This window comes from Mya arenaria, chromosome 5 (assembly GCF_026914265.1).
Source record: "Mya arenaria isolate MELC-2E11 chromosome 5, ASM2691426v1".
NCBI lineage: Eukaryota > Metazoa > Mollusca > Bivalvia > Myida > Myidae > Mya > Mya arenaria.
The window spans coordinates 35,876,196-35,903,406 of NC_069126.1; the positions used below are offsets into that span (position 1 = coordinate 35,876,196).

The following is a 27,211-nucleotide window of genomic DNA, read 5'->3' on the forward strand; positions in this document are numbered from 1 at the left end:
ACAGTATCTAGATATTCATTAGAGCTCGGTTCCTTTCGAAAACCAGCCATATCTGCCCATGCATGCCTAGATTATGGCCCTTGTTATATAAAAAAATGCTATCGTTTAAACACTAGCTTGTGAACACGATACAGTCTTCAGTTTTGATTGTATCTCGATGAAACTTGTACAGTATTTAGATATCCATTAGAGCTTGGTTCCTTTCGAAAACCAGCCAGATCCATGCAGGGACGGACCCCCCCCCCCCCCCCCCCCCCCTTAAATTGGGAAATGTTAAAAACCGTTTTTTCTGAAACCACTATACAAATCCTTGCTATTTTGAACAAGGCTTTATTTAGTGGTCCACTACCATGGTTGTTCAAATTATGCCCCTTGGGTCAAAACCTTGGTGTCACAATTTTCCTAGACTTATTTAAGAAATATTTTCAAAATATTCTTGTTTCAAACCACAAGGCCCATACCTTTGATATTTGTTGTGGAGCATCATATGATGCAATTGAAAACATTTGAAATAATGCCCCTTGGACAAAAGCTGGCCCCACCCCTTTTGACTTACTTATTAATTAATTTTTAAAGCTACTGTAATGAAATTTTGACCATGTGAACAGTTTTGCAAACAAGCATTAATGTTGTCCTCGGATATCCTTGACTTTGACCGACTTTTTAACAAGGTTTTCACATAGTGAAACCTGGTTATTAGAATGGCGAAAGTCGTTGTTCGGGCGGGCGGGCGGGCGGGCGGCCAGGCAGCGTCAAACTCACCTATGAAACTGAATAACTTCAGTAAGGGTTGACATATCTTAACCAAACTTGGTCTATAGAAAGAGTTTATGGATACTTTTCATGGGATTGCATTTGGGGTCCCTAGGGTCAAGGTCACTGTTACTAAAAATAGAAAAACGGTTGAAACTGAATAACTTTAGTTAGGGTTGACATATCTTAACCAAACTTGGTCTAAAGAAAGAGTTTATGGATACTTTCATGGGATTGCGATTGGGGTCCCTAGGTTCAAGGTCAAGGTCACTGTTACTTAAAATAGAAAAACGGTTGAAACTGAATAATTTTAGTCTTGGTCTACATATCTTGACCAAACCAGGTATAAAGGAAGAGTTTATGGATACCTTTCATGGGATTGTGTTTGGGCTCCTTAGATTCAAGGTCAAGGTCACTGTTACTAAAAAAAAAAAAGGTTGAAACTGAATTACTTAAGTAAGGGTTGACTTATCCTGACACAACTTGGTATAAAGGAATAGTTTATGGATACCTTTCAATGGATATCATTTGGGGTCCCTAGGTTCAAGGTCACTGTTACTAAAAATAGAAAAACAGACACAGGCTGAAGTTCTTCTGTCAATCATTAAAAACCTGGTTTCATCGCATTGCGGCGTTTCTTGTTATTTTTAAAGCTACAGAAATGAAATTTTGACGATGAGTACATTTTGAAAGCAAATATTTTTTACCCTCAGATTACCTTTACTTGGCACATATTAAAATAGTTCATGCAACTAATCTGCTTACAACATTTCCTGTACTCAGATGTTGAACGTGCAGTGTTTTCAGCTAACCCAAACACTAAAAGTGAACTATATATTTGTTGCCTATTTATTACTCAAACATACATGCTCTGGATTGAAAATGACCACAAGAGCCATGCCAGTAGAGCATAGGCCCTTTTGGTCCTCTTGTTTAAGGAAATAATTTGCACTGGTCACAGTACATTATAGACTACATAATAGAAAGGTTCTTGATGAGAAGTATTGCTACAGAGTTCGACATTACACCGGACTGAACGAAATACATTTATACACTGTGACACAGCTAGACTGACTGGTTGTGTTCTGAATCGGTCAAAGTTTGCCAAAATAATGTCTTCGAAGAATCATAAGCATAGAATAAAGGTAAAAATATTGACGCTTCTTCGAAAAGTTGATGTTGGGATCCAAAGTAATATGACAACAGACCATTTTCCCACTGTTTACATTGCAACAACAGCAAAATTTTGAACAATGTATTAATAAGCTATTTGTTTACATGCTTTTTAAATGCAGTGCCATGATGTTATATTTTTATTGTTTTTTAACTTTTTATTTCAGTTGGCCGCATAGTTTTTGAACTGTACTCTGATATCACTCCCAAAACATGTGAAAACTTTCGAGCACTTTGTACAGGTGAGTTTTTTAGTTACATAAATTAAAGACATGTCTATTAAAACTGATGAATGTTTGGTGTAGTGTAATATATTAGTAGAATGCCAATTAACAAAGAATGCTGATTAGTGGTATTTTGTACCATACTGGTAACTTAGCAACGATCTCATCCCAAGAGTGATTTGACAAGTTGTTTATTGCACCATGTTCTTTAAATTGACAGATTAATAGGGTATTTAGCATGGTTGATAGAAAAAAAAAAGAAAATTTAAGGCCAATTTGATATAATTTTTATATTTTTTAAAAGAGCTTTCAATAGGGGTAGATTTCGACGGGAAAGCGGTATGGCTGTAGAGGGGTCTCAAAAGCAGTATATTTTACCTACCGCTGGTAGAGTTTACATGTATGAAACAGATATAAATATATATCATAAAATTCTCTGAAATGTTTTCCAATAACTTCTAAAAATCTTCTTCATTTTGGAAGATATGAACTTCCCTCTTAGGCCAGAAATGTGTCTGTCAGAAAAGGAGTTTTGCTGTTGCTTTATAGTTTGAATTTACCACCAGGTTGCCGATGATTGGCCGGCACTGGATTGGCTGAAATCTAATAAACAGTGTAGCTTCTGTATGTGCTTTGAAAACAACAGCTGCTGGATCTATTTCAAAACAAGTTGTGTTTACATATGATCATGTTTCAATGATGCCTAGTCTCGTTGAGCTACATACATTCTTTAAAGTGCCAAGCTCAATATATTGAGGACGAAGAAGATCTATAAACTCTCTTGCAACCAGTTTAACTCCTCCGTACTATTTTGTTTGCCAACCAGTTATGTACTGAAACAATCCACAGCTGTTAAGTCAAAGTTAAAGCAAAACAAATTATGAGAGCTCGATGATATTTATGTGACATTAATTCAGTACAATGTACCGGTGTTTTTAATGATGCTATATCAGGAGAAAGTGGAGTGAGTGAGAAGAGTGACCTGCCCCTCCACTTCAATGGCGCCCCCTTCCACCGTATTGTCAAGGACTTTATGATCCAGGGTGGGGACTTCACCAAAGGTAAGGCACATTGCTTTGTTTTGTTTATTTAGTGGTACAACATTGTTGTCCGTTTTCAAGCTTTATCTGTTTACAAATGTGCAGGTTTTTATATGTGACTTCATATATTATTAGTTTGTTTTGTTACAGTCTTCTAGTTTTTATTGTTTCAATTTCAATGCATTAGCATGCTTGTATACTGGTATCTTACAAAATGCTGATTATGATGTTCAAATTTGACTGGGACATTGAATTTAAAAGATCCAAAACACAAAGAAAATGATTCATTTATTTTATTTAGGGCATCACACTTGCCATGATTGTTCATTTTCCCTGTTTGATTTACAGGTGATGGAACTGGCGGTGAATCCATTTATGGAGGCCAGTTTGCTGGTAAGATTCAGTTGCAATTAAATTACATGAAGTAAAGGTGTGTTAAGATTAAACAGTTTTGTCCCTTTTCTCAAAAATGTACATGATTGTAGTTTCGCAAAATCAATCTTGGTACGCTTGTTGCCAGAGATGGTTCACACATGTATGGACCATTTCTCTGGCTTAAATAATTGTCTAGAACTGTTTTACTGAAAAACAACAACAGCATTGATGCCACAGCAATTTTGTTAAGTTTAAACATTTATTTTTGCAACAATTGTGAAGAAAGTTACAATTACCTATACTTAGTCTCTCTTGTTGGCGCAATGTGGTTTTCTGTTGTGGGGGAAACAGGAGAACCCGGGGGAAATTGGAGAACCCAGACAAAACCCACTTGTCCGACTGGGTGACCACCAACCAAACTCACATGCACCATCTTGTTTTATAATGCTTTACAACATTTTACAATGTGATTATAATGATCGTAAATGGTTTCAGATGAGAACTTCATTGAAAAGCATACTAAGGATTTTCTGTTGTCTATGGCCAACAGGGGTAAAGATACAAATGGTTCACAGTTCTTTATGTAAGTACTCCATTCATTGTCATTTATTTTTGGTACTGTAGTGGTGCATTAAATAGGTTTAGACTAATGAAATGTGGTATTGCAGATTGCTTTAATATCCCAAGGATTTTGTTTACACGAATATCCTTGATTTGATCACTTAGCAAATTCCAAACTTTGCTGAATGACTTATTAAAAATATTATATTTATACAGCAATGGGTTGATTGTCTAGAACTTTGTTAAAGTTAGCGATATTTTTAATGTCATTGTTGCAAATCTTTACTGCTCCCAATGTTTAATGGATACACTTGTGATCTGCAGTATTTCTAACAAAAGGTTGTTACTCAATTTTAAAGTTACATCTGCCTGGCAATTAGCCCTCAAAATGGTCTCGTTCACAAACAGCAACAAAAATAGCATGAATATCACAAATTTAAGGCAAAAAATTACGAATTTAAGGCAAGTGATCATATATTTAAGGCAATCTCTAGTATGTTACTTCAGACGCTGGTGATACAGGTAAGGAATGGTTTTATGCTAGCCAAAAGCATTCCAAAAGCATTCAAAAAGCAGATGGTTTGCTAATGGGTGATCAAAGCAATGTCATACTCATTTTGACAAAACATTCTGCAGATGAAAAGGTATTATAAAGCAAAAATGTTATAATTCTTTTTCTTGCTTCTTGTAGCCTAAATAGTTCTTTGCACAATCTATTTCAAATGTCATTTTTGACAGCAATGGAGCTATAAACATGTTTTAAAGAAAACAATATTGTGGAAAAATGAGTTTTATTTTGTGAAGAATATTGTATTTAGAAATAAAATGTTACTGATTTGGCATTTTTCACTTACATTTGCCTAATATTATACAGATTTCATCTCCTGGAGTAGCAGCGGAGGTAACATTTTCAGGGAAAAAATATATATGTAGAATAGAAACATGCAACAAAATGTCTATGAAATAGTGATCTAGTACAACTGTACTTTTATCAAATGTTCATATTCTTTGATTACACCTGTATTTTGTTAACAGTCCGAATATGTTGCAATGTGAAAGGTTCTTCTTTACATGTCGCTATACGTAGCTTGAAAAAGTGTAAAGCCAGCACGGGAATTGAACCGTTGTCCTACTATGTTTCAAGTCTAACCACTTAGCTTACCTGTGTCTAGATAAATCGCAGACTCATTGTGTCCATCTTGTCAACAAGTTTATGAAAACAAAACAAAAAAAGATCACAAATTTCAATTGAAAAGGCGATTGTACGATGAGTGTATTGAAAATTTGATAAGATGTCCCTTTTGACATGATTACGGGTATGTTCATTTCAAATCAATCACGTCTGCATTTAGCAGGACTAATTGAGTTCTCTTATATTTGTGATTATTGTGCAAGTAAATGTTTGCTTCAAGTAATTAACGCAGGACTTCTGTTTTCTTTTTTCATGTTGCCGTTATTAGAACCACAAAGCCGGCTCCACACTTAGATGGGTAAGTGTCCAACCATTTTTCTTTTGTGACAGCCATGTGGTTAAGGCAATATACAATAAAAATAAGAACAATTTTGGAAACACAGTTGTAAAATGCTTGCAGTTTTATTCTAAAGCCAAATGACAATTTGGTCTTCTTGTTCAGTATTCAAATTTCTAATGGATTGGGTACCGTAAGTGCATTTGTTTATTTATATTTATTTATTTTGTTTATAACACAGATGCATTGGGTGTTGGTTTGACATGTACTTTTCTCTGTTTTGCAGGAAACATGTGGTGTTTGGCCAAGTGGTCAGTGGACAGGAACACGTCAAACGGATTGAGAACCTGGAGACAGACAAGAAAAACCGCCCCACCGTCCCCGTGACCATCGCAAACTGTGGGGAGCTCGTGCTGCAGATGAAAGCTAAAGGTATGGGAATGTGTTACTGCTCGATTATCCTCATGTACTCAGTATATATGATAAATATACTCCCAAGAAAAGCTTCCCTATTTTGATATGGACTAAGAAAAGATGTGCCTCCATCTCTGTCACTATAACAAACTGTGGGAAATTAGGACTGCAGATGAAGGCTGAAGTCCAGATGATGTGTTCTGTACATGCATTTCTGTAACGGGCCGATTGTTCAGAACTTTGTTAATGTTAACAACCTTAACAACATCATTCCTTTAAAAGTGGAAAAAACCCACTTGTTATTTTTCTACAAATATTTAAGAGCCCATGAAACAAATTTGGGCCTGGGAATTTAGTAAGGTTATAGGCCCGAATGCAGACTGATAGCCTATTAAGCTGCAAATATTTATATGAAATGTTCAGAAGGGAAGCTTTTAACAGACACTGTTGTAATGAATAAAGAAACGGTATACAGGTATACAGATATTGATATTTAACCTGGTCTGGACCGGCCGTCTGACCGTCCTAGGACATACAGACAAGTCTACTTTTCTCCATTAACTCCATATGTTTATGAGGTATTAACTTCATACACTTATTGACTTTTTTGAGAAGTGTTGTGCAAAAGAAACATTATTTTGTGTTTGGTATTTTTAGAGTTATTGCCCTTTCATTACTTAAATATTTATTTTTTTGCTTCTCGTTTTTTTCCGTATGTTTTTGAGGATTTCAGACTTCATTGGTTCTTGATTACATATATTCACAAAAATAGCCCATTTTACAGCAAAAAAGAAGAGGAAAGCTGAGGAATCCGAGGATGAATCATCCGAGAGCGCAAGTGACGCAAGCTCTGAGTCTAGTGACTCCGATGACGAAAAGAAGAAAAAGAAAAAGAAGAAAAAAGATAAAAAGAAGAGCAAAAAGAAAAAGAAGGACAAGAAAAAGAAGAAAAAGAAGGAATCAAGGTTAGAAATGTGATTGTAAAGCATTATTTTGCAAATTGAGGGGAATTTCACGGTGATTTCCACAAGGAATATTAGACTAAATTCACAATACCCCAATTATTTATTATGCCCCCTTTGAAGAAGAGGGGTATATTGCTTTGCACATATCGGTCAGTCAGTCGGAAGGTCTGTCAGTAGACCAAAGGTTGTCCGAGTGATAACTCAACAATTCCTGGATTTATGGTCAACAAACTTGACATGAAGGTTGGGCCTGACCAGTGGATGACCCCTATTGATTTAAGGGCTTAGGGTCAAAGGTCAAGGTCAAAAAAATATTGGTAAAAGAATTTTAAAGCTTGTCCGAGTGATAACTCAACAATGCCTAGACCTGTGGTCATCAAACTTGATATGGAAGTTGGCCCTGACCAGTAAATGGCCACTATTGTTTTTTGGGGCCAAAGGTCAAGGTCACAGTGATCTTGAATTCAAAAAAGTTATCCAAGTGATAACTCGACAATGCCTGCACGCATGGCCCTAGTACTTTACTTGGAGGTTGGGCCTGACCAATAGATGGCCCCTATTGGTTTTAGGGGTCATTGGGCCTTAGGTTAAGGTCACAGTGACCTTGAATGATAAAAGGTTGTCCGAGTGATAACTCAACAATGCCTGCACCCATGGCCCTCAAACTTGACTTGGAGGATGGGCTTGACCAGTCAATGACCCCTATTGATTTTAGGGGTCAAAGGTCAAGGTCACAGTGACCTTGAAAGCACACTTGACAAATTCTGGACGTATGGTCATCAAACTTGACATTAAGGTTGGGCCTGACCAGTAGATGACCCCTCTTGACTTTGGGGTCATCGGGCCAAGGTCAAGGTCACAAATCTTCTCCCAGTGATATCTCAACAATGCCTGAACCAATGATCATCAAACTTGACATGGAAGTTGGGCCTGACCAGTAAATGACCCTTATTGATTTTAGGAGTCACAGTGACCTTGAATGCGAAAATGTTTCGAGTGATAACTCGACAATGCTTCCACCCATGGCCCTCAAGACTTGACTTAGAGTTGCGTCTGACCTGTAGATGACCCCTTATGATTTTAGGGGTCATCGGGTCAAGGTCACAGTGACCTTGAACGAAAAAAGCTTGTCTGTGTGATAACTAGTCAAAGCCTGCACCCATGGCCCTCAAACTTGACATTTAGGTTTTTGGTGACCAGCTGATGACTCCTATGGATTTTGAGGTCAAAGGTCTTGATCATAACACTCTCTATCCTCACACTTTGAATGGTCATAATCTTAAAACTGCCTCAACGGCATCCTATGTCAGTGACAAATCAGCTATCATTTTGGTCCATGCATATTTCATTCAATTGTCCATCCATATAATCCTGACAACATGGTGCTCAGGGTGCGGCATTATGTTTGACAAACATCTCTTGTTTTTTTCAAATGTTGATAAAAAATTCTAATCACAAAATTAAAAAAAGAAGGTTGAAGAGTATAGTATAGTATTTTACCTCAGATTTTATGATTAAAATGACAACAATGCTTGTATTTAAGAATCAATTGCTTTCATAGGCATGTTTACCAGCAAAGAAATTACAATGAAGGCCATTATAAATGAAATGAAGTGATTATTAAAAAACTGTTTCCAAAAATTTCCAAACCTTACAACTTAAAAAAAGAACAATTTTCGGACCAATTTTTTGTCATTTTCTGCAACTGTAATCGGTCTGGCAAAGTCAAAATCGGTCCAGACCGTCAAACCTTTAATGCGCTTGTGGCCCTTTAAAGTTGCTTTTCATTACGAAGCAATCTTTAAAAAATTTATTATTTACTAGTTCGGAGGACGAGGGAGAGGTGAAGGATGAAGCTGAGCCGGCAACAGTGTTTGGTAACATCAGGCCTGAAGAGATTCCGGATGTCCCGCAGAACAAGTTCCTCTCTAGGGACAGGAAAGAGGAAGAGTGAGTCGCAAGATAGAATACATCTTTATAATAAGCTTTCCGGTGATTTACAGATTTATCAGTGTAATAAAATTCATATTTCACTGTTTCAAACATAACTGTCATTTTATATCATTTTCAGGCATATAATAAATACAATAAATGGAAAAATTGTTTATTTCAGTGTAAGATAGCAATATATTTCACCTCATAAACATCAAAGTAAATATTTCACTCTTGGCTATGGCACTCGTGAAATATAGCTTTTTGTGCTCACTCGACGAAATGTATTGCGATCATGCACTGAAATATATATACGATTATCCTGTATTTTTTCAAATTGTGAGCTTAGCGCAACACAGATCTTATTTTTATTTTTACACAGAGTTTTGAGCTCCTTGTTGTAAGCTTGGAATTGCATTGCCTTATTTAAAAAAAAACAAGATGTTGCTAGACAAATGATTAGATTCTTGGCTCTTGAGTAGGCCTTAATGATTTCATTCAGTGTTTTGGTTCATTGATTCTGTAAAGCAGTTAAAACACTGGCATTAACTCAACTTTAGGTTTTTAAAAATCTTTTAAAGCTCTGATTTTAGGGTTTAGGGATGGAATTAACCATGTTATGTAGTTGTTAAGGTTCACTAAATACGCAATGTTCTATAAATGTTTTAAGGCAACAATTTACATGATATTTATATTTCAGAGCCCAAAAGGAAGAAGCAAGGAAAGAAAAGCCAAGGACCAGGATCCGATATACGGCAGACGGGCAGAAAATAAAGGGACGGGGCTCTGTGGTAAGACACATGAATATGCTTTTGGTCTCGATTACTTAGTTTATCATGACTATCTTTGAAATAATTTCCTTAAATAGTCTGAAGACCTTTTGGAAGGAGAAATAAACACAATTTATACTAAATGAAAAGACAGTGAGTTAGCTTGATCCTGTTATGAGGGACTATAGATTGCTGGAGAAATTAGAGTCAGAGATTTTGACTAAAAGTATAGATAACTGGTAGTGATGATTTTATATTGCCAATAATCAATTATAAATAAATAATCCATTTTCATCAAACCCAGGTGTTTAACTTATGCACCATAGAATACATGTGTATAATATTATTAATATTATTTTTTCATCACAAATCAAAACTGGTGCTACTAATTAAAAATAACTTCAAATGACCATTACTGCTTTTAAGGTTGATATCTTTTTAAATATTTGATTTTCAGCGTTACAGGAGAAGTCAGACCCCGCCACATTGGCGTCAGGAGGAAAGTAGAGTTACACACAGCCAAAACACTGGCCAGAATGAGCCCCAGTGGGCGCATGACAGGAGTGGGGGCAAAGACCAAGAAGATCAAGGTGGGAGGGAACAGAGAGAGGGAGGTGGAAGAGAGGCAGAACGAGGGGGAAGGGGCCGAAGGGATGATGAGCCCAGAGGGGGTAGGGCGCACATGGATGATGAGCCCAGAGGGGGCCGGGCGCACATGGATGATGAGCCAAAAAGGGGCCGGGCGCGTATGGACGATGAACCTAGAGGTGGGCGTGGCCAGAGAGATGAAGAGAGAAGTGGGCGTGGCAGCAGGGATGGTGGGAGAATGGACAGGGAGGAGGGTCGTGCCGAGAGGGAAGAGTTGAGGCGGGAAAGACGGGGTCGTGAGGACAAGGAGTTGGAGACGAGAAGGGATAGGAGGAGGATGAAGGATGAAGATGACAGGTGTGTAGATTTTAATTCTTCTTAAATCTATTGTGTACCATTGCAGTGAAAGTCTTCATTGTTACTATCATAAAGCTATACTCAGGATTAAGAGTATCCCATGAATATTTGGGGATTTTTTTCGTGTTCTTTGAAATTAATATAAATCCGGGTATAATGTTTAAGGCAGGGAGTTGCGTGTGGTGTTAAGCACCATAGTGCTTTCAGACTTATAAATCCCCAACAATGACTGACAATTTCGGGTTCCTACATGTGTTCTATAAATAGAACACTTCTTTTAATATGTTTCCTAACATTATTATATCCTTATTAACATCTACAAACTTAACGTATCTGGTAGTTTATTCCTAATACCACTTCAGTTAAAAACATTTGTAACATATTTTGTAAAATATATAAAATTTATGTTTTTCACAGCCCGATACGATTTACCCTTTTCACACCTTTTCTGCAATACCCTGCCCTTTGTTCAATGAGGTTTCAACCCTAAGAAAGGTTTAAATGCAATATTTGGCTCTTAAAACGCTTCAATTACTGGAGCTTAAGGGGGCATAAAGCCCTTCATAAAACATTTTAAGTCATTTCTTAACTTTATTCAATACCTTAAATTTTCATAGTGAAATTTGAAGAAGATAATATAAGTAATATAACATAAAATTGATAAATATGAAGTATTTCAGATATAATTAAGTTATTTTATAATATAGAGACCAGTGAAACACTTATCTTTAAGAGAAAATGACTTAAGAATAGAGATAAGATGTTTTTATGAATACTGACCCATTCTCAACCCTGTTTACTTTAAATGTCTGCGAGCAGGAAGTGCTAATTTTGCTCAGTTTACTTTTCAAATCATGGGCGGTATTCATAAAGCATCTTAAGTCATTTCCTAACTAATGTCATTTTCTTAAAATGTTCATAGTCAATTGAAAAGAAATGTACAAATGTTTTTAACATTAAAGTATGTTCTTTAAGGTCAATAAAATAATGTATTTCAGAAATTATTACGTTTTATATCCTATGACCATTGAGATACTTGAATTAGGAAAGTGATTTAAGTTTAGAAATGACTTAAGATATTTCATTTGCCCAGATTGATGCAATTTTCTGTGATGGTGCTCACTTATCTTTCAAGCACATATTGCAGAATTTATAATTAATTCTTTTCAGTGAAGAGGAAGTGAAAAAGGTCTCCAAAAAATCAAGGAGTGATAGCAAAGGGTATGTTAAAAAAAGTTATCTTTTGTACTTGGGTGGATGGCAAATGTGTAACGATTGGGTATTAAAGTCACACTTGTAATAGAAAGCATACACATGTATAAGAAAACATAAATTTTGAGTGATTAACCTTTCACTGCTTACTAAATAATGCATTTATGGAATATATTAATTATTGATAACAAGATTGTAACCGTGTATTTAATAGCTGAAAACACACGCATATTAAATGACTGGTGGGCCCTAAGATTTACAGTGATCAACTGTTGTCTTATAAGGCAGAAAACTATGTTTTCTGCACCTTTCTTTCAAATTAAACACGGTAGGTGGCCATATTAAAATAACACCGTTAGTCCGTTTGTGTGTCCGGACGCTTCTCGTGTCTGGGATGTACCTTTTTAGCTCACCTTAGCCATAGGCTGAGGGTGAGCTATTAGGAATCGATGAATGTCCGTTGTCTGTCTTCCGTCCACACTTTGTTTGTTAACACTCCAGTGGTCACATTTTTGCCGCAATCAAAAGTACAAAACTTGGTCAAGATGTTTGTCCCAGTAATTACTCGGACAAGTTTGAATATGGAAAAAAAATCTTATGTAAGAATACCATATGTTCTTTCATTTATGGTAAATAATGGAATATCTGTTTTACTTCAAGGGCCCACATGGATAGACCTGATGAAGGCAGTGACAAGGAGGTCACAGATTTACGTAACAAGATCCGGAAGCAGAGACGGTCGTCCGGACAACAGTCGCCCCCAGCAAGGAGGCGGAGACAACCATCCACCTCAGAGGAGGGAGAGGTGTCGGACAAGGCACGTAAATCTGAAGATTCCGATGAATCTGATTCTGAAACAGAAAAATTACGAAGAGCTGCACTAGCATCTAGAGCTAAGCATCTGAGAGAAGAGATTGCCAAAGAAGAAAGAAGGGCTAAAGCTAAGAAGGGCAGAGGTGACTCAAGTGACGATGAGTCATCAAAGTCTTCGGAAGAGGAGCAGCGGACAGTTATGGTAAAGAGAAAGAAGAAACCAACTAAAAGTGAAAGCTCCTCAGAAGATGATGTACCAGTTAGGAGAGTGTCTGTTACTGTCACAGAAACAAGCAAAAAGAGCAAGAAAAAAGATTCACCGCCTCCGAAGGCGAAAAAGAGGGATTCCTTGTCAGAATCACCCAAGAGAAGGAGGCCGTCCCTGGAAAAGAGTAAGCGCAATAAAGAAAAGTCCCCTGTAAGGAAAAGGTCACCCTCCCGGTCCCCTGTAAGATCTAGGAGACAAAGATCAAGGTCACCGGTAAGGAGACGAAGGTCAAGGTCAGATTCTCCCAAAAGAAAGTCAAGGTCACCAAGAAAAAAATCTAGGTCACCAAGGAGGTCGCCGAGGAGGTCACCTAGGAGATCACCAAAAAGATCTAGGTATGTAATGTTTTGAGGGTATTTAATTTGTTTAACTACATCTAGGAACAGAAAATAGGCGTTCCTTTAAAATATAGTAACAGTGATATAATCAGTCTATTTCTAGGTATTGTAAATGCTGTTCTTTTCTATTTTCTATTGGAAATACAATAAAAATCAAATCAAATCACGCTGATAAGCTAGTTATTACATCGATATCAATCCAAGACATTTATTGAATATGGCCCAGGAAACTTATGATATAATTTTCACTTTTCAGTGAAATAACTTTCTAAAATTAGTGCTCCAAAATGCTATGACTGAGTACCTAATCTTGAAGTTCATCAATTCCAAATCAAATACCTAGATCCCCAAGACGATCAAGGTCACGGAACCACAGGCGAAGGTCAAGGTCAGTTTCCCGAGACAGAAGGAGGAAAGGAAAGTCATCAAGTTCATCTAGCAGTAGATCGGGATCAAGGTCACGCAGAAGAAAGTATGTGAATTGATGAGGTTTCAGATTGGGGAACGGGTGGGGGGATTTAAACATTTTTGTAGATAGAAATCTTCATGTTGTGTATATTGCACTGTGTCTTAATAGTAGAATGATTATAAATGTCATTGTCTTCCATTTTTTAGCCCGTCTGTTTATTGGGGGTATTGAGCTATTATGATAGACTAGACTAGGTGTTGCAGGCATTGTTGTACAAAAGCTAAAGTCTTTATATATTCACGTGAACTTTGGTACACATTTTGTACACAATATGCACATGTATAAATGTGCCACTACTCTGCCTTTAAGAAGTAATAGGTAGCCACTCTCTTATTGGCACCACTCATTGGCATCTGTTTAAAATGTGTTACAGGGGTTAATCACAAAGGAGAAATACACAATAAGATAGTATTGATACCATCTGTATTGCAGATCTGTATAACAAGGGTCAATCACAGCTTAGAAATACACAATCTGTATTACAGGGGACCTTCAGACAAGTATGGGTTCCGGCGTCGATCGTCCAGTAATTCATCTGGGTCGAGGTCAAGAGATAGACGTCGCAGGGACCGTGGCATTGATAAGAAAAAAATGGAGGAGGCTGCGAGGTTAGTGTTGAGTTGATCTAAATTGTCACTATACCTATTGAGAGTGTCATATTTAGCTGGTCCGTTTTTAGCTCCACTGGCCGAAGGCCATGGAGCTTATGTCGTCACAGATTGTCCGTCGTGAGTTCGTGCGTGCGTGCGTAAACTTTTACTTTAAACGACATCTCCTCTGAAACTGATAAGCGGATTTTGACAAAACTTCACAGGAATGTTCCTTTGGTGGTCCTTTACCAAAATTGCTCAAATGGTTCCGGTCCATTGCACAATATGGCTGCCAGAGCTAAAAATAGCAAAATCTTTAAACGACATCTCCTCTGAAACGGTTCGGCAGATTTTGATGAAACTTGACAGTAATGTTCCTTGGGTGGTCCTTTATTAAAATTGCTCAAATGGTTCTGGTCCATTGCACAATATGGCCGCCACAGCTAAAAATAGCAAAATCTTTAAACGACATCTCCTCTGAAACGGATAGGCAGATTTTGATGAAACTTGACAGAATTGTTCCTTGGGTGGTCCTTAACCAAAATTGCTCAAATGGTTCCGGTCCGCTGCACAACATGGCTGCCAGGGCAAAAAAATAGAAAAACCTTTAAAGAACATCTTCTCAGAAACCGATGATCAGATTTTGATGAAACTTGACAGAAATGTTCCTTGGGTGGTCATTAACCAAAATTTGTTAAATGGTTCCAGTCCACTGCACACCATGGCTGCCAGAGCTAAAAAATAAAAAAAACTTTATACGACTTGTCGTCGAAACCGATGACCTTTTTTCGATAAAACTTGACAGAAATGTTTGTTTGGTGCTCCTTTACTCAAATTGCCCAAATCATTTCGGTCCACTGCACAACATGGCAGCCAGAGCTATTAAAGTAAAAAAATTTTTTAAATAACTTCTCAAAAATTGATGATTGTATTTCTATGAAACTTGACGAAAATGTTCGTTAGGTGGTCTTTGCTTGAACCTTTTGGCCAGTGGAGCACAGGCACTGATGTGCCTCTTGTTTTGTAAAAGTTAGACAAAGTATTGTAATAGCCCAGGTGGCATCGGCAAGCAAAAGCTTGTTACCTTGGCCATTACTGAAAATAAAATTATCAAGAAATTCAAATGAAACTTGGTACACCTGTTGCCAGACACAATACGCATATTAACATGTGAAGCAAGGACCATAACTCTTCATTATTTATTGAGGTGCACCCATTACCAACTGAAAATAACAAAAACAATAACAATTAGATGAGTGTAGGCATATGTTTGTGGTGCTCTTGTTTTCATAATCATATAAGGTCTTTAGTATTGAGTAAATTAACTATCCAGGCATGTTTTGTCATTAAGTCAAGTTAAGCGCTGACTATCATATCAAGTGCCAACAGGATTTTAATAACCAGTCTTGTTGGTTGATGTACATCATAAATATATAGGCTGGTTTCATAACGAAATCAGACGTTGTGATTTTCCCTATTTTAAATTCTTTGCTATTAAATTCTGATTGGACAGCATAAATTGCGATGCTGGACAAGTTGAAATCATTAAAATGCTCGTAACAGACCTCTCAAGTATGTGTGATTAGTGGTTAGCTTGATTGGTTTATTCATGTAATCCTAGTCACAAAAACTCTCAATCATGATTTATTAAACGTTAACCACTCAAGATATAATATTATGCCTGTATTATATCATTGGCTGAATTGAACATTTCCAATTTCAGGATTGCTCGTCTGCAGTCGGAGAGTCCCCCACCCACTCACTGGAGGCCGGGAATGAAGCCACTTAAGAAATCAGGGGACGGGGACCAGGATAAAAGGTGCGGAAAGGAAGATTGTGGGATTGTTATAATGTTATTGGGATTTTCATAATGTTATTATTGTTTGAGGGGTTCTCTGAAGACGGTTGTTTATAAGACTTTCATGGTTCTGTACCCCTCAAATCACAGTGTTATCCAATATTTCATGAGAATAGTTCAATTTGTCCAGACCTAATTGAAAGGATTTCAATTTAACCTAGAATTTTTCCATTCCGAGATGAATATCTCATCTCTATAGTCATGGGCTGTAAATACCTCTGTTGTAAAGCGTGTGAGGATGATGTTATAACACTAGTTTCTGTTTCAGCGAGAAGGCAGTTATCCCCCCTGTTGCCCCGTACCTAGGTGGCGCCACTGTTGGGGCCGGGGACGCTGACATGTACCCAGTGCTTACCGAGTCACCAGAGATGGACATCTCCGGTAGGTTGAATATTTTTAAGGAAATAAGACTTTTTGCCCATTTTAGTATAATTATGCAACTTCTGTTCCATATTTATGCCCCCACAAAGTGGCGACATATAGGGTTGCCCTTGTCCGTACGTACGTCCCAAAGATTGTTTCCGATCTAATTCTTGAAAACCGTTTGTCCAATCCTCACCAAACTTTAAACACATGTTTGTGACCATAATATCTTGATCAAGTTCGATAGTCATGGAAATCGCTTTAGTCATTTAGGAGTTACGGCCCTTTTTTGCCAAAAATTCCCGAAGATTGTTTCCGATCTATTTCTTGAAAACCGTTTGTCCAATCCTCACCAAACTTTAAACACATGTTTGTGACCATAATATCTTGATCAAGTTCGATAGTCATGGAAATCGCTTTAGTCATTTAGGAGTTACGGCCCTTTTTTGCCAAAAATACTTCAAAAATATATGTTTCCAATCTAATTCTTGAAAAGTATGTGTCCAATCCTCACCAAACTTTACATACATGATTGTGACCATAATATCTTGATCAAGTTCGATAGCCATGGAAATCGCTTTTGTCATTTAGGAGTTACGGCCCTTTATTTGCAAAAAAAGACTTGAAAAATACGTCCCGAAGATTGTTTCCGATCTAATTCTTGAAAACTGTTTGTCCAATCCTCACCAAACTTTTAACACATGTTTGTGACCATAATATCTTGATCAAGTTCGATAGCCATGGAAATCGCTTTAATCATTTAGGAGTTAGGGCCCTCAGATTATCCTGAATAATCATTATGGCTTATTTTCTGTGACAAAAAATCGAAGTGGGGGCATCCGTGTCCTATGGACACATTTCTAGTTTCTTTTACACTTGACATTGTCCTAAATAAGGCAATGCCAAAGTGATTTTACGTTTAGCATCATCTGGTTGGTAAGTTTTGGGTCCTCGAAACAAAAAGATAACAGTTTTAAAAGATCAAAATATAGCAAAAATAAATGCATTGATGAAGCTAATATAATCTTGGAACAAACTGAAACAAAGAGGTGGAAAGTGTGTAGAGTGACTTGTAAACAAACTCAGCAGCTACGCGTTTTGATCACAAAATGATTTCAACACCAAAAAATTTCATACCGTGTGCTTGATTTGCGTATCCTGAATTCTGTCCATTCTCTCAAAGATTGGCTGAAATGTAATTTTACATCTTAGCAAACATTTGTTAGCATAGCTAATATCATGTTAATCATGCATGACTTCAAAATGTAAATACACAGCTTTAAGACTTTAGAGGTTTGATCAAAATCCAATGTTGAACCCTTAAAAAATTTGCCTTTTGTAATGGATAGATGTACAAGTTTATATGTTTTGTCTTTGAAGTATTTTAATTTTCATTGCCGGATAACTTTTTAAGTGCCAGCTGTACATGTCTCAAATATCTTGAATTAAGGATAAGGTGCCCATTTTTAAGGTCCTACAAAAAATTGATTGGGGTGGGGGGCATGTAGCCTTGTTTGTCCGTGTGTCTGTCCGTAAGAATTATGTGAACTTGTGTCTCTGAAAACTCAAGACTATTTCAAAGAAAACCTTGGTAGAATGTTATTTAGGTGATTAAGTTTTGCACCTTGGGTTTCATTTTCTGCTGCATGTTATGGCCCTATTGGCATTTCAAAACTCTAAAACTATATCACATGGAGTCAAGAAACCTGGCTGAATGTTATTTAGGTGATGAAGTTGTGCACCTTGGGTTTCATTGTCTGCTGCATGTTATGGCCCTATTGGCATTTCAAAACTCTAAAACTATATCACATGGAGTCAAGAAACCTGGCTGAATGTTATTTAGGTGATGAAGTTGTGCACATGGGAATTTTTTGCCTTAAAGAAGCCAAAATTGGCATTATGGGACTTGTGTTCATTCGTAATCATTCTAATCTTTCTACTCTCTCTTTAAAATAATCACACAAACAATTATTTTTTATCTAAACGTTTAGGCGTTATGGTTTCATTAGTTATTAAAAAACAATCATAGAAAGGAAGTGATGTCATCGTCATACACTGTTTAATGGGAGCACATCATTTAGCAGCAAAAAAATAATTTTGATAGAAACAGAATTATGAATTAACACATTCATGTGAAAATGAAAATATTTCGGAACACATGTGATACATTTATAGCCTATAAGAATTTGTGTTATGCTCTTTCTTAGACATTGCCATGCCTGGTGCTCAAACCGAACTGAAATCCGATGTCCTCCCTTCGAAAATCCAGTACCACTTGGACGACCCTAATGTCACAGCCAGGCCCATTAAGGCTGCGGAGAAGAGCAAGAGCAAGCCTAAGAGGTCACGGTCATTGAGTAGTGACAGTTCAAGGTCATCAAGCTCGTCGAGTTCAAGATCAAGGTCACAAGATAAGAGTGAAGGGGAAAATGAGGAGGAAAAGAAGGAAAAGGAGAAAAAGAAAATTGAGGTTTATTTTAGAGCTAATGATAAAATATTAGGTTTTCTTTTGGAGTTTTAATGCGGATTATAGCAATAAAGGCCTGTAAATGCAATTTGGTCTGCAACCTTTAAACACATGTATAATGTATATAATAAGATGGTGCTTTCTGGCTTTTCCTTAACAAAATGTGGTGTTTTGATTACTGTATATCACTGTGTATAGGAGGACACTAGCATAAATAGGACACAATAAAAAATAGGAAAAATAAAAGTGAATTGTAAACAAACAACAAACAACTTTCTTCCATTATTCTCTATTTAAGTAATTTTGGGCTGAAATGGACTTTGGAAATGTTAAAAGTATAATAGATAAGGCACAGGCATTTGTTTATGGGAATTCTTCTGTGTGTGAGGTGGTAATTGTGTCCTTTATACAGTGATTTACGGTAATGTTAGGAAAATTGAATCTGTTTCAAAGGCTGTATTAAAAGTTGTTTAGAAATTGATCATAATTTTGTACACAAGTTAATATACTAGTATGACTCGAGCCTGCTTTAATAAATAACATGTTTTACTACAAAAATGTTGCAATTACTCGTAATAGTTTTATTTAATTTCAGGAGCGCATCAAGTGGCAGCCCCCTCCAGAGCCAGAGGTCCAAAGCCCAGACTCTCCCAGGGTTAATATACCACTTGTAAGCTTGCTTTTGATTATTCTAAGTCCTGTATTGACATGCCTTTGTCCCGTCTAAATGATGTGTGCATACAGGGCTATATTCCCAAATTTTGAACATAAATCCCAAACAGACATTATATTTGAAAAAAAAAAGGTTTTGTTTGAAATACTGTAGTTTAATGTTATTAAAGTTATAAAAGCACACAGATAAATGGCTAAAAAGAGTTTTTGAGTTTATTTAACCAACATATTTTAAGAATTTATAAAAAAAAAAACGACTCAAAAATTCCTAATTTCAGGATGTACTGGTAGGTCATTTATTCGATGTAACTGCGGGGGAAACCCTGCATTTCTGTTCACATTTTGTTGATTCTACGTTGGACCTATTTCTCCTCTAGATTCTTATAGGGCTTTTTGCACATGCTAATTTCTCTTTTACTTGATATTACTCCATATCTTTGTTAAATTATTTACCACATCTTTGTTAACTTTCAAACTTGACTGCTCTAAAAGTTTCATGTGGACTCTTTGTGATCTGAAGAATGTCTTACAAGATATGAGACATCTGTTCCAGCTGTCCTTGTTTTGTTTGAATATTTTAGCACTTCATATTTCACCTTTAGAAGTTAATAACCATGCTGTTAACAACTTAAACAAAGTTGTAAACATTCGGCACATTGTATAATAAATATTGACAGAAATCTACTCCCACTATTACAAAAAATGTACTCCCTCTATAACAACTTTGTCTCAAAGATAAATATTTTCTCATGAATAACAAATACCTGTATTTCCAGCCCTCAACTGATGTAGATGAGACCAGCAGGTCGTCCCTGAAGACTCCCCCACTGCCCAAAACTAGTGAAGTGGTGGAGGCAGTGTCAGAATTAGCCAGGTAGGGTGGATAGAAGGCTATTTTGGCCTTGAATGGTCATTTTGTTTTAGGCTCAAGATTAAAGAACTAGGCCATGTTCTTATGCTGTTTTAGTTCAGTACAGATCACATTCTTACCATGTTCTTTTATGCAGCAAATTCTGCACAAAAAAGACATTTATTTTTAACTTCACACAGTCCAGGGGTCATGATTAAGAATAGTCTGATGTCCAAGTTTATACTCAGACTCATAAAGGTACTTTCATTAAAAAAGTACAAAGCATCTTCTTTATTTTATTTGTTTTGCAAAAATATATGTGAATAATTGTACAATTCGAAATAGGGATAAATTTTATCATCAACTAGAAAGAAATGAAATGAAGATTTTAAGTTTTGCCACTTGAGTCTGACCTCAGACTTGAGATCTTATTTTCTGCCTTAATTAAAAAAACACTGTGTTCATGATGTTCTTTTGAATTTATAATATATTGATCCAGAAAATCTAGAATGGAATATGCATAATATGTAAATTTCCAGTGAATGTGATTGGAAGTATTTTTTTAATTTTGCATACTCACAGGAAAAAGAGACGTTGGGACAGTTCCGAGCCAGTGAAGAAAGTTGAGTCTGCACCAGTGGCTCTAGTGGACAGTTACAATCCTGATTCTCCTACACGGGATGATTCACCACCCCCTCCACCACCACCACCACCGCCTGCTGACAATCAAGCCCCACCCCTCCCTGTGGGCGATCTTCCTCCCCTGCCTGGGAATAGTGAGCACCCCGCTGTACCCGTAAAGAAGGATAGTTCTATTCATATAAAGAAGGAAATATCCAGTGATGTTTCTGATATAAAGCCAGTTATCTCACCGGAGAAAAAGGTGTCATCAGTGTTTGAAACCAGCCCAGTGGGCTCCAAAGGTCAAATAGGGGTCGTCAAGCCAATGTCTATTCTTCCAAAGGTGATTAGTGCTGAAATTCCTGCAGTGGAGATAAAAAAAGAAGCTGAGTCATCTCCAGAAAAAGCTGCAGAGAAGAGCAAACAGGAACCGCTGCCATCGTCATCAAAGTCAGCTGATAAGCCTAAGTCAAAAAGGGCAAGGTCAAGGTCGGGGTCAAAGTCGAGGGATAAAAATTCATCAACCTCCAGAAGGAAATCGCCAGAGGCTAAATCAAGGAGGAAAGCCTCTCCTTCTCCTAGAAGAGGTAGGAGGAAGTCTGGTTCAAGGTCACCTAGAAGACGGTCAAGGTCGATTCGAAGATGGCGGTCACGATCTTCAAGGTCAAGATCAGCCAGGTGTGATATTTTTGCCTTGATATTGTTTTAAACTAAAACGTTTATAGATAAATATCATTGAGTGTTCATCGTAGCGAAACAAATCAGCTGGTCACGTTAATCTGATGGTTATCTAGTCACTTTTATTGGGTGTTAGGGGGAAATGTGTGAATGTCAAACCAGGGTTGTGTATTACAATTTATACTGACATAGCCGTTTTGGACCATAAATATAAAAAAATAACAGATTTTAGACCAATTTTTTAACAATTTTCTGTTACTGAAATGGGTCTGGCTTGGTCAAAATCAAATCAGACTGGCAAATTGTCAGGTTTTAGAAGCCCTGATTTTAACCCTCAAGAGTATATTTCCAGTTCCTGTATTCAATTTAATACCCTATTACAACTCTACACAGCTTAAACTTATCAATACGATGTAGTATTAAAATTAGCACCAGGAATGTTTAATTTTTGTTTCAAGTTTGATGTAACATTTTTAACATTGAAATAATCTGTAATAATATTGGCATACATTCTCATATGATGTCATTTGCAACTTTTTGTAAGTAGTAAACCTATGTAACGTTTGACTACTACAGTAGAAAACTTATGCCAATTGTAAGTATGGTCAATTCACAACAAAATACAATTTTGAAACGTTTAAATTTTAAGCAGCCTTTAAAACAAACTTGCAACTTGAACATTTTTTTCTGTTCACAAATTCAATCAAGGATGTTAACCTTATCTTGAAGGTCACCCCGAAGACGACGAAGGTCTTCAACAAGGTCAAGGTCAACTAGGCGACCTTCCCCTGTGCCTCCCCGACGCAGGTCACGGTCACCACGGAGACGAAGGACACGCTCGCCCAGGAGGTCAAGATCTAGGTCAAGGTCACGAAGATCACTTAGGAGATCCAGGTCAGTTATGATGTACACTGTGTTGTGGTTTTGATCTTGTAAGATAAGTACCTTTATATTGTAGTCAATAGGGATCTTTATGTTATGTTGGGCCTAATTAAAAGAAAATAGTTTGTTTCAGGTAAGTTAACCCGACCTTACCTTATAAAAGCTGCAGACCCTAGTGATTTAAAAAAACAACAAAAACAAACTGTGTTCCCACCATCAACACATTTTTAAAAAAAAACAACAACATAAATTGTCATTATTTTTTGACAGAATAAAGCTCCATAACAATAGCAATATATGTAAGTGACATTTGCAATAAATAGGGCTATTTGCAAGAAAATTATCTTGACATCAGGTATATTTGAAAAAAAAAACTCCTTTATATCCCTACCTAGTAATTTTGGGGATGTTACCCTTAACAAACAATTTTATTTCTCTAGGCCTTGGAAACTGTAACATTAAACATGAACATGAATTTAATAGTGAATAATTTTAGTGGGAATTTGGCCTATTGGACTGGTATAACATATTCAATAAAACTCAATAAAAAATAAACAAAATGGTGCAATTCGCATTAGTATTACTTGAAGTATTATGTCCCTGTAGTACTTGTAAACATATTGCAGTGATAAGTCAAACTCCATTTGCATATTCTATATTCAGCAGCAGAACACGACGAGGAAAGCGAAGGTCAAGGTCACCCGTTAGGAAACGTAGGAGGTCAGTGTCTACTGCTTTTTGCTTCAAATTTTTTTAGTAAATGGATGAAATATAGCATCCAAAGGGGATCAGTTGTGTTCTATTTCATAAGTGACTTATTAATGTTGCTCTTGGCTTATCAGCAACTCGGCCTCATTGGTACATTTGCTAATTTCAAAAACTAAAAATATTCAGATTATATATGCATTATACCTCCACTCCCTCCTGGGAGGTCGTAGATTCCTATTAGGGCACATATTCTCTAAAGTCTGATTTGTCAACTCAGACTTAAAAAGTTACAAAGAATCTTTAATATAAATATTTTTCACAAATTTGTTTTAACATACGCAGCAATTTTTGCAACTATTGCCACTATTTCTTGTCTAAATCCTTACTTAATTATTTTTCCTCCTGGTACAACAGTTACAGTCAAAATCCCAACTGCCAGGAATCGTCTGCTCTCTCAAGTCTCTAGTTTGAGCCCAATGCCCCCACTTGAGGGCAAAACATTGATGAAGCACATAAATAATTGACATGACTGAAAACCATCCCCATACAATTACTTATTGATGTCAAACCAATGGAGAGTTTTTTTTTGTCTCATGATAACACTGAACAAACAAATGCATGTGGTCTTTTAATCAGTATATTATTTTGTTAAACAAAGAAGTAATTATCATGGGCAATTGTAATCCAACGCAGCGTCATATTAATTAATAAATCTTGTGATGCATCGTTTTTCAGGCGCAGCAGCAGCTCATCTTCGAGCAGTTCTCGGTCTCGCTCCCCCTCAAAACGCAGACGTCGAGGGAAATCTAGCTCCAGTAGCGACTCGAGTCCATCTCCACGCCGACGACGGAACAGACAACGCAGCTCTAGCAGTCGCAGCAGGAGTCGGTCCTAGATAGGAGATGTTACGGAAGGGATTTATTGATTTGATGATTTTATGCCATGGGCATAAATTATGTATAAAATTTTAGATATGGATTTTAAAAGAACCTTTTGATGCATCCAAGGACAATTCTATAAATGAATATGTATTAAGCATATATTGTATTAGTTCTACTGAAAGAAGTAGTGTGGTAATTTTTACACAAGCCATATATGAGTAGTGAATTTAACTCACCTTTAGAAGATGCAATCTTGAATTGTGATTTTCAAATATTTGAGTTGTTTTATTTGCTACATGTATATCAAACTGTTGTTATAAAGGGACTCGCTCTTGTTTTTGGACCATTTTTTTTTTACCGTAATGCATCTGAGAACACTTATATCAGAATTATTTGACTTGTTGATACCGAAATAGCAGATTATTAGACAATTAACGTATTAAATAAGTCTGGTTGTAGTAAGGAGCAAACCCAGGCCAGTAGTCAAGATTATTTTTTTTAATAACACACCAAAACCACTTGGGAGCAAACAAAAGCTGGTACTGTCAAGAAAAAGAAGGGGAAAAAAGTGACACCAAAACCACTCACCCACATGGACTCCTACAATAGCGAAGGGTTAATTTAACCTTTAACCCTTTTGTTCAATCACATTCAAAATCATTGACTTCAAAGACAATATTTGCGCATAGAAATACATTTGTTGAAGGGTTCCAACCTTCAGTATCTTAGTTTTAACACATTTAATCATTTGCCACACTTTATTTTGTCATAGAAAAAAGTGCATTTAACAAAACATGAGCGAGTCCCTTTAAGCCAATGTTAATTATTCTATCGTTAACTGTGAATGCATTGATTTGATTTGAAATGCCAGCGTCTCTGAACATTTTCATCAATAATGATTTCATTGGCCACACATCAAGTTCTGTTGGGAAAATTAAAATACCCGGTTATAATCTAGATTGCTAACATTTTGTGATCATACATTCCTGGCCATCATGAGTTTTGTATGTCGTGAATTCACATTGTCAATCATATTTAGATGTATTTGTTTTTATCAGTTTACATGTACACATTTAAACTTTGTGGACATGTATATATAGTGTGAACTATTAATTATTGTATTGGTAGCTCCAATGAAAATGTGCTGTAATACATTTTAGTTTATGCAGTTAATCTGAGTATGTGAGATTTAAATGACTTGAGGTTGTTGATTTACAAATCCAGATCGAAGTCTTCTACACTAGGGTTTATGCTAGAGTTTTAGAAGGGTCCTGAACCCACCCTACCCTCATGGAGACCACTCTTCTGCCTTCTTTGAATTAAGTGCTTAAGACAGTTAAATATTGTTTTTGTTTTAATTAAAACTGACAATAAGATTATAAGAACTACATACAAACCACATATTTTGCCGTTGAACCTTATATTACTTCAATTAAACAAAATTCCTGACATCTTCTGTCTAATTTGTAATGTTAAGTTCTGCTCAGCCATACAAATGTGTCCTTTTCACCCTTAGCACCCTGTCCACCCCCTGCAGCACCCTGTCCCCCTCCTGCAGCACCCTGTCCCCCCCTGCAGCACCCTGTCCACCCCCTGCAGCACCCTGTCCCCCCCTGCAGCACCCTGTCCCCCCCTGCAGCACCCTGTCCACCCCCTGCAGCACCCTGTCCACCCCCTGCAGCACCCTGTCCCCCCCTGCAGCACCCTGTCCCCCCCTGCAGCACCCTGTCCACCCCCTGCAGCACCCTGTCCCCCCCTGCAGCACCCTGTCCACCCCCTGCAGCACCCTGTCCCCCCCTGCAGCACCCTGTCCACCCCATGCAGAAACCTGTCCCCCTCCTGCAGCACCTTGTCCACCCCCTGCAGCACCCTGTCCACCCCCTGCAGCACCCTGTCCACCCCCTGCAGCACCCTGTCCACCCCCTGCAGCACCCTGTCCAGCCCCTGCAGCACCCTGTCCACCCCCTGCAGCACCCTGTCCACCCCCTGCAGCAACCTGTCCACCCCCTGCAGCACCCTGTCCACCCCCTGCAGCACCCTGTCCACCCCCTGCAGCACCCTGTCCACCCCCTGCAGCACCCTGTCCACCCCCTGCAGCACCCTGTCCTTAAAACAATAAACACATCGTCTATAATTATTATTCTTTGTATTAAACTTATCTGGCATACTGTTTTTAATTCCTTTAACTTAATATAATAAGTAGAATCATTTAAGAATCGAAAATGGAAAGTACTCCATTAATCAAATAAAATATTAACCTTTGTTGGCTTTTTTATTGCCTTTACAGTATTTAATAATGAACGAAATGTTTTAAGCCTAATCCATTTTATTTTATCATCACATCAAACTGTATGAAAATGATTTTGTTAAATTTTGTAAAACAGTTACACACTTGTCTTCATTTTGTTGAGATCTGTATAAATAGAACTTGGTTCTTATAACAGTTGAATGCATTTAACTGATAAGCCCAAGGGATAATTTCAATGAATACATGTTAACTGCTTCCAATTTCTTGACCAAAATATATAACTTGTTCATACCTGGGAGTAAGTCCCTACTAATGTGAGTGTATGGTCGAATGAAATAGAATGTTTAGTGGAATAAATGGGAAAACATTCTGACTGGCCTTGACTCCATTTATGACATCAGAGATTCTTTGACATATACCAAGAATGCCCATTCTCCCACCTCAGATAAGTAGATCCCATAATTTAACAATGCTAGAAATTCTTATCTTGCCCACGGGCGAAGATAAAATGCCCGTATGGAACTCCTTTTTTTATGGTCGCCGCATAGTAATTACCTCCCTTGTTGAAAACTGTCGTCTGTAGCATCATGGAAACCGTGTCTTATGGCAGTATTTAGAACGCTAATTAATTACTTTTCGCTTCAAAATGTTACCATAAAACAGTTTTCACGC

General features: G+C 37.2%; 1 protein-coding gene across 2 annotated transcripts in view; it reads left to right on the top strand.

Annotated features, from left to right (window-relative positions):
* The window catches only part of LOC128235155 (peptidyl-prolyl cis-trans isomerase 1-like), a 53,085-nt gene extending 26,176 nt beyond the window's left edge, over positions 1–26,909 (top strand). Inside the window, exons 3-25 of one of the 2 annotated variants that reach the window (XM_052949898.1) lie at positions 2,094–2,168; positions 3,104–3,211; positions 3,539–3,583; positions 4,061–4,148; positions 5,587–5,616; positions 5,882–6,027; positions 6,794–6,974; positions 8,799–8,924; positions 9,607–9,697; positions 10,134–10,621; positions 11,792–11,842; positions 12,494–13,245; positions 13,592–13,724; positions 14,207–14,329; positions 16,035–16,130; positions 16,438–16,550; positions 18,740–19,002; positions 19,595–19,669; positions 20,448–20,545; positions 21,104–21,820; positions 22,550–22,714; positions 23,369–23,422; positions 24,146–26,909. In XM_052949898.1, the coding sequence (XP_052805858.1) occupies positions 2,094–2,168; positions 3,104–3,211; positions 3,539–3,583; positions 4,061–4,148; positions 5,587–5,616; positions 5,882–6,027; positions 6,794–6,974; positions 8,799–8,924; positions 9,607–9,697; positions 10,134–10,621; positions 11,792–11,842; positions 12,494–13,245; positions 13,592–13,724; positions 14,207–14,329; positions 16,035–16,130; positions 16,438–16,550; positions 18,740–19,002; positions 19,595–19,669; positions 20,448–20,545; positions 21,104–21,820; positions 22,550–22,714; positions 23,369–23,422; positions 24,146–24,305 (4,178 nt within the window). In that variant the 3' untranslated portion in view covers positions 24,306–26,909. Of the gene's footprint in view, positions 1–2,093; positions 2,169–3,103; positions 3,212–3,538; positions 3,584–4,060; positions 4,149–5,586; positions 5,617–5,881; positions 6,028–6,793; positions 6,975–8,798; positions 8,925–9,606; positions 9,698–10,133; positions 10,622–11,791; positions 11,843–12,493; positions 13,246–13,591; positions 13,725–14,206; positions 14,330–16,034; positions 16,131–16,437; positions 16,551–18,739; positions 19,003–19,594; positions 19,670–20,447; positions 20,546–21,103; positions 21,821–22,549; positions 22,715–23,365; positions 23,423–24,145 lie in introns of both variants that reach the window. The other variant, XM_052949897.1, reaches the window with a different exon arrangement.
* Positions 26,910–27,211: the final 302 nt, after the last annotated feature.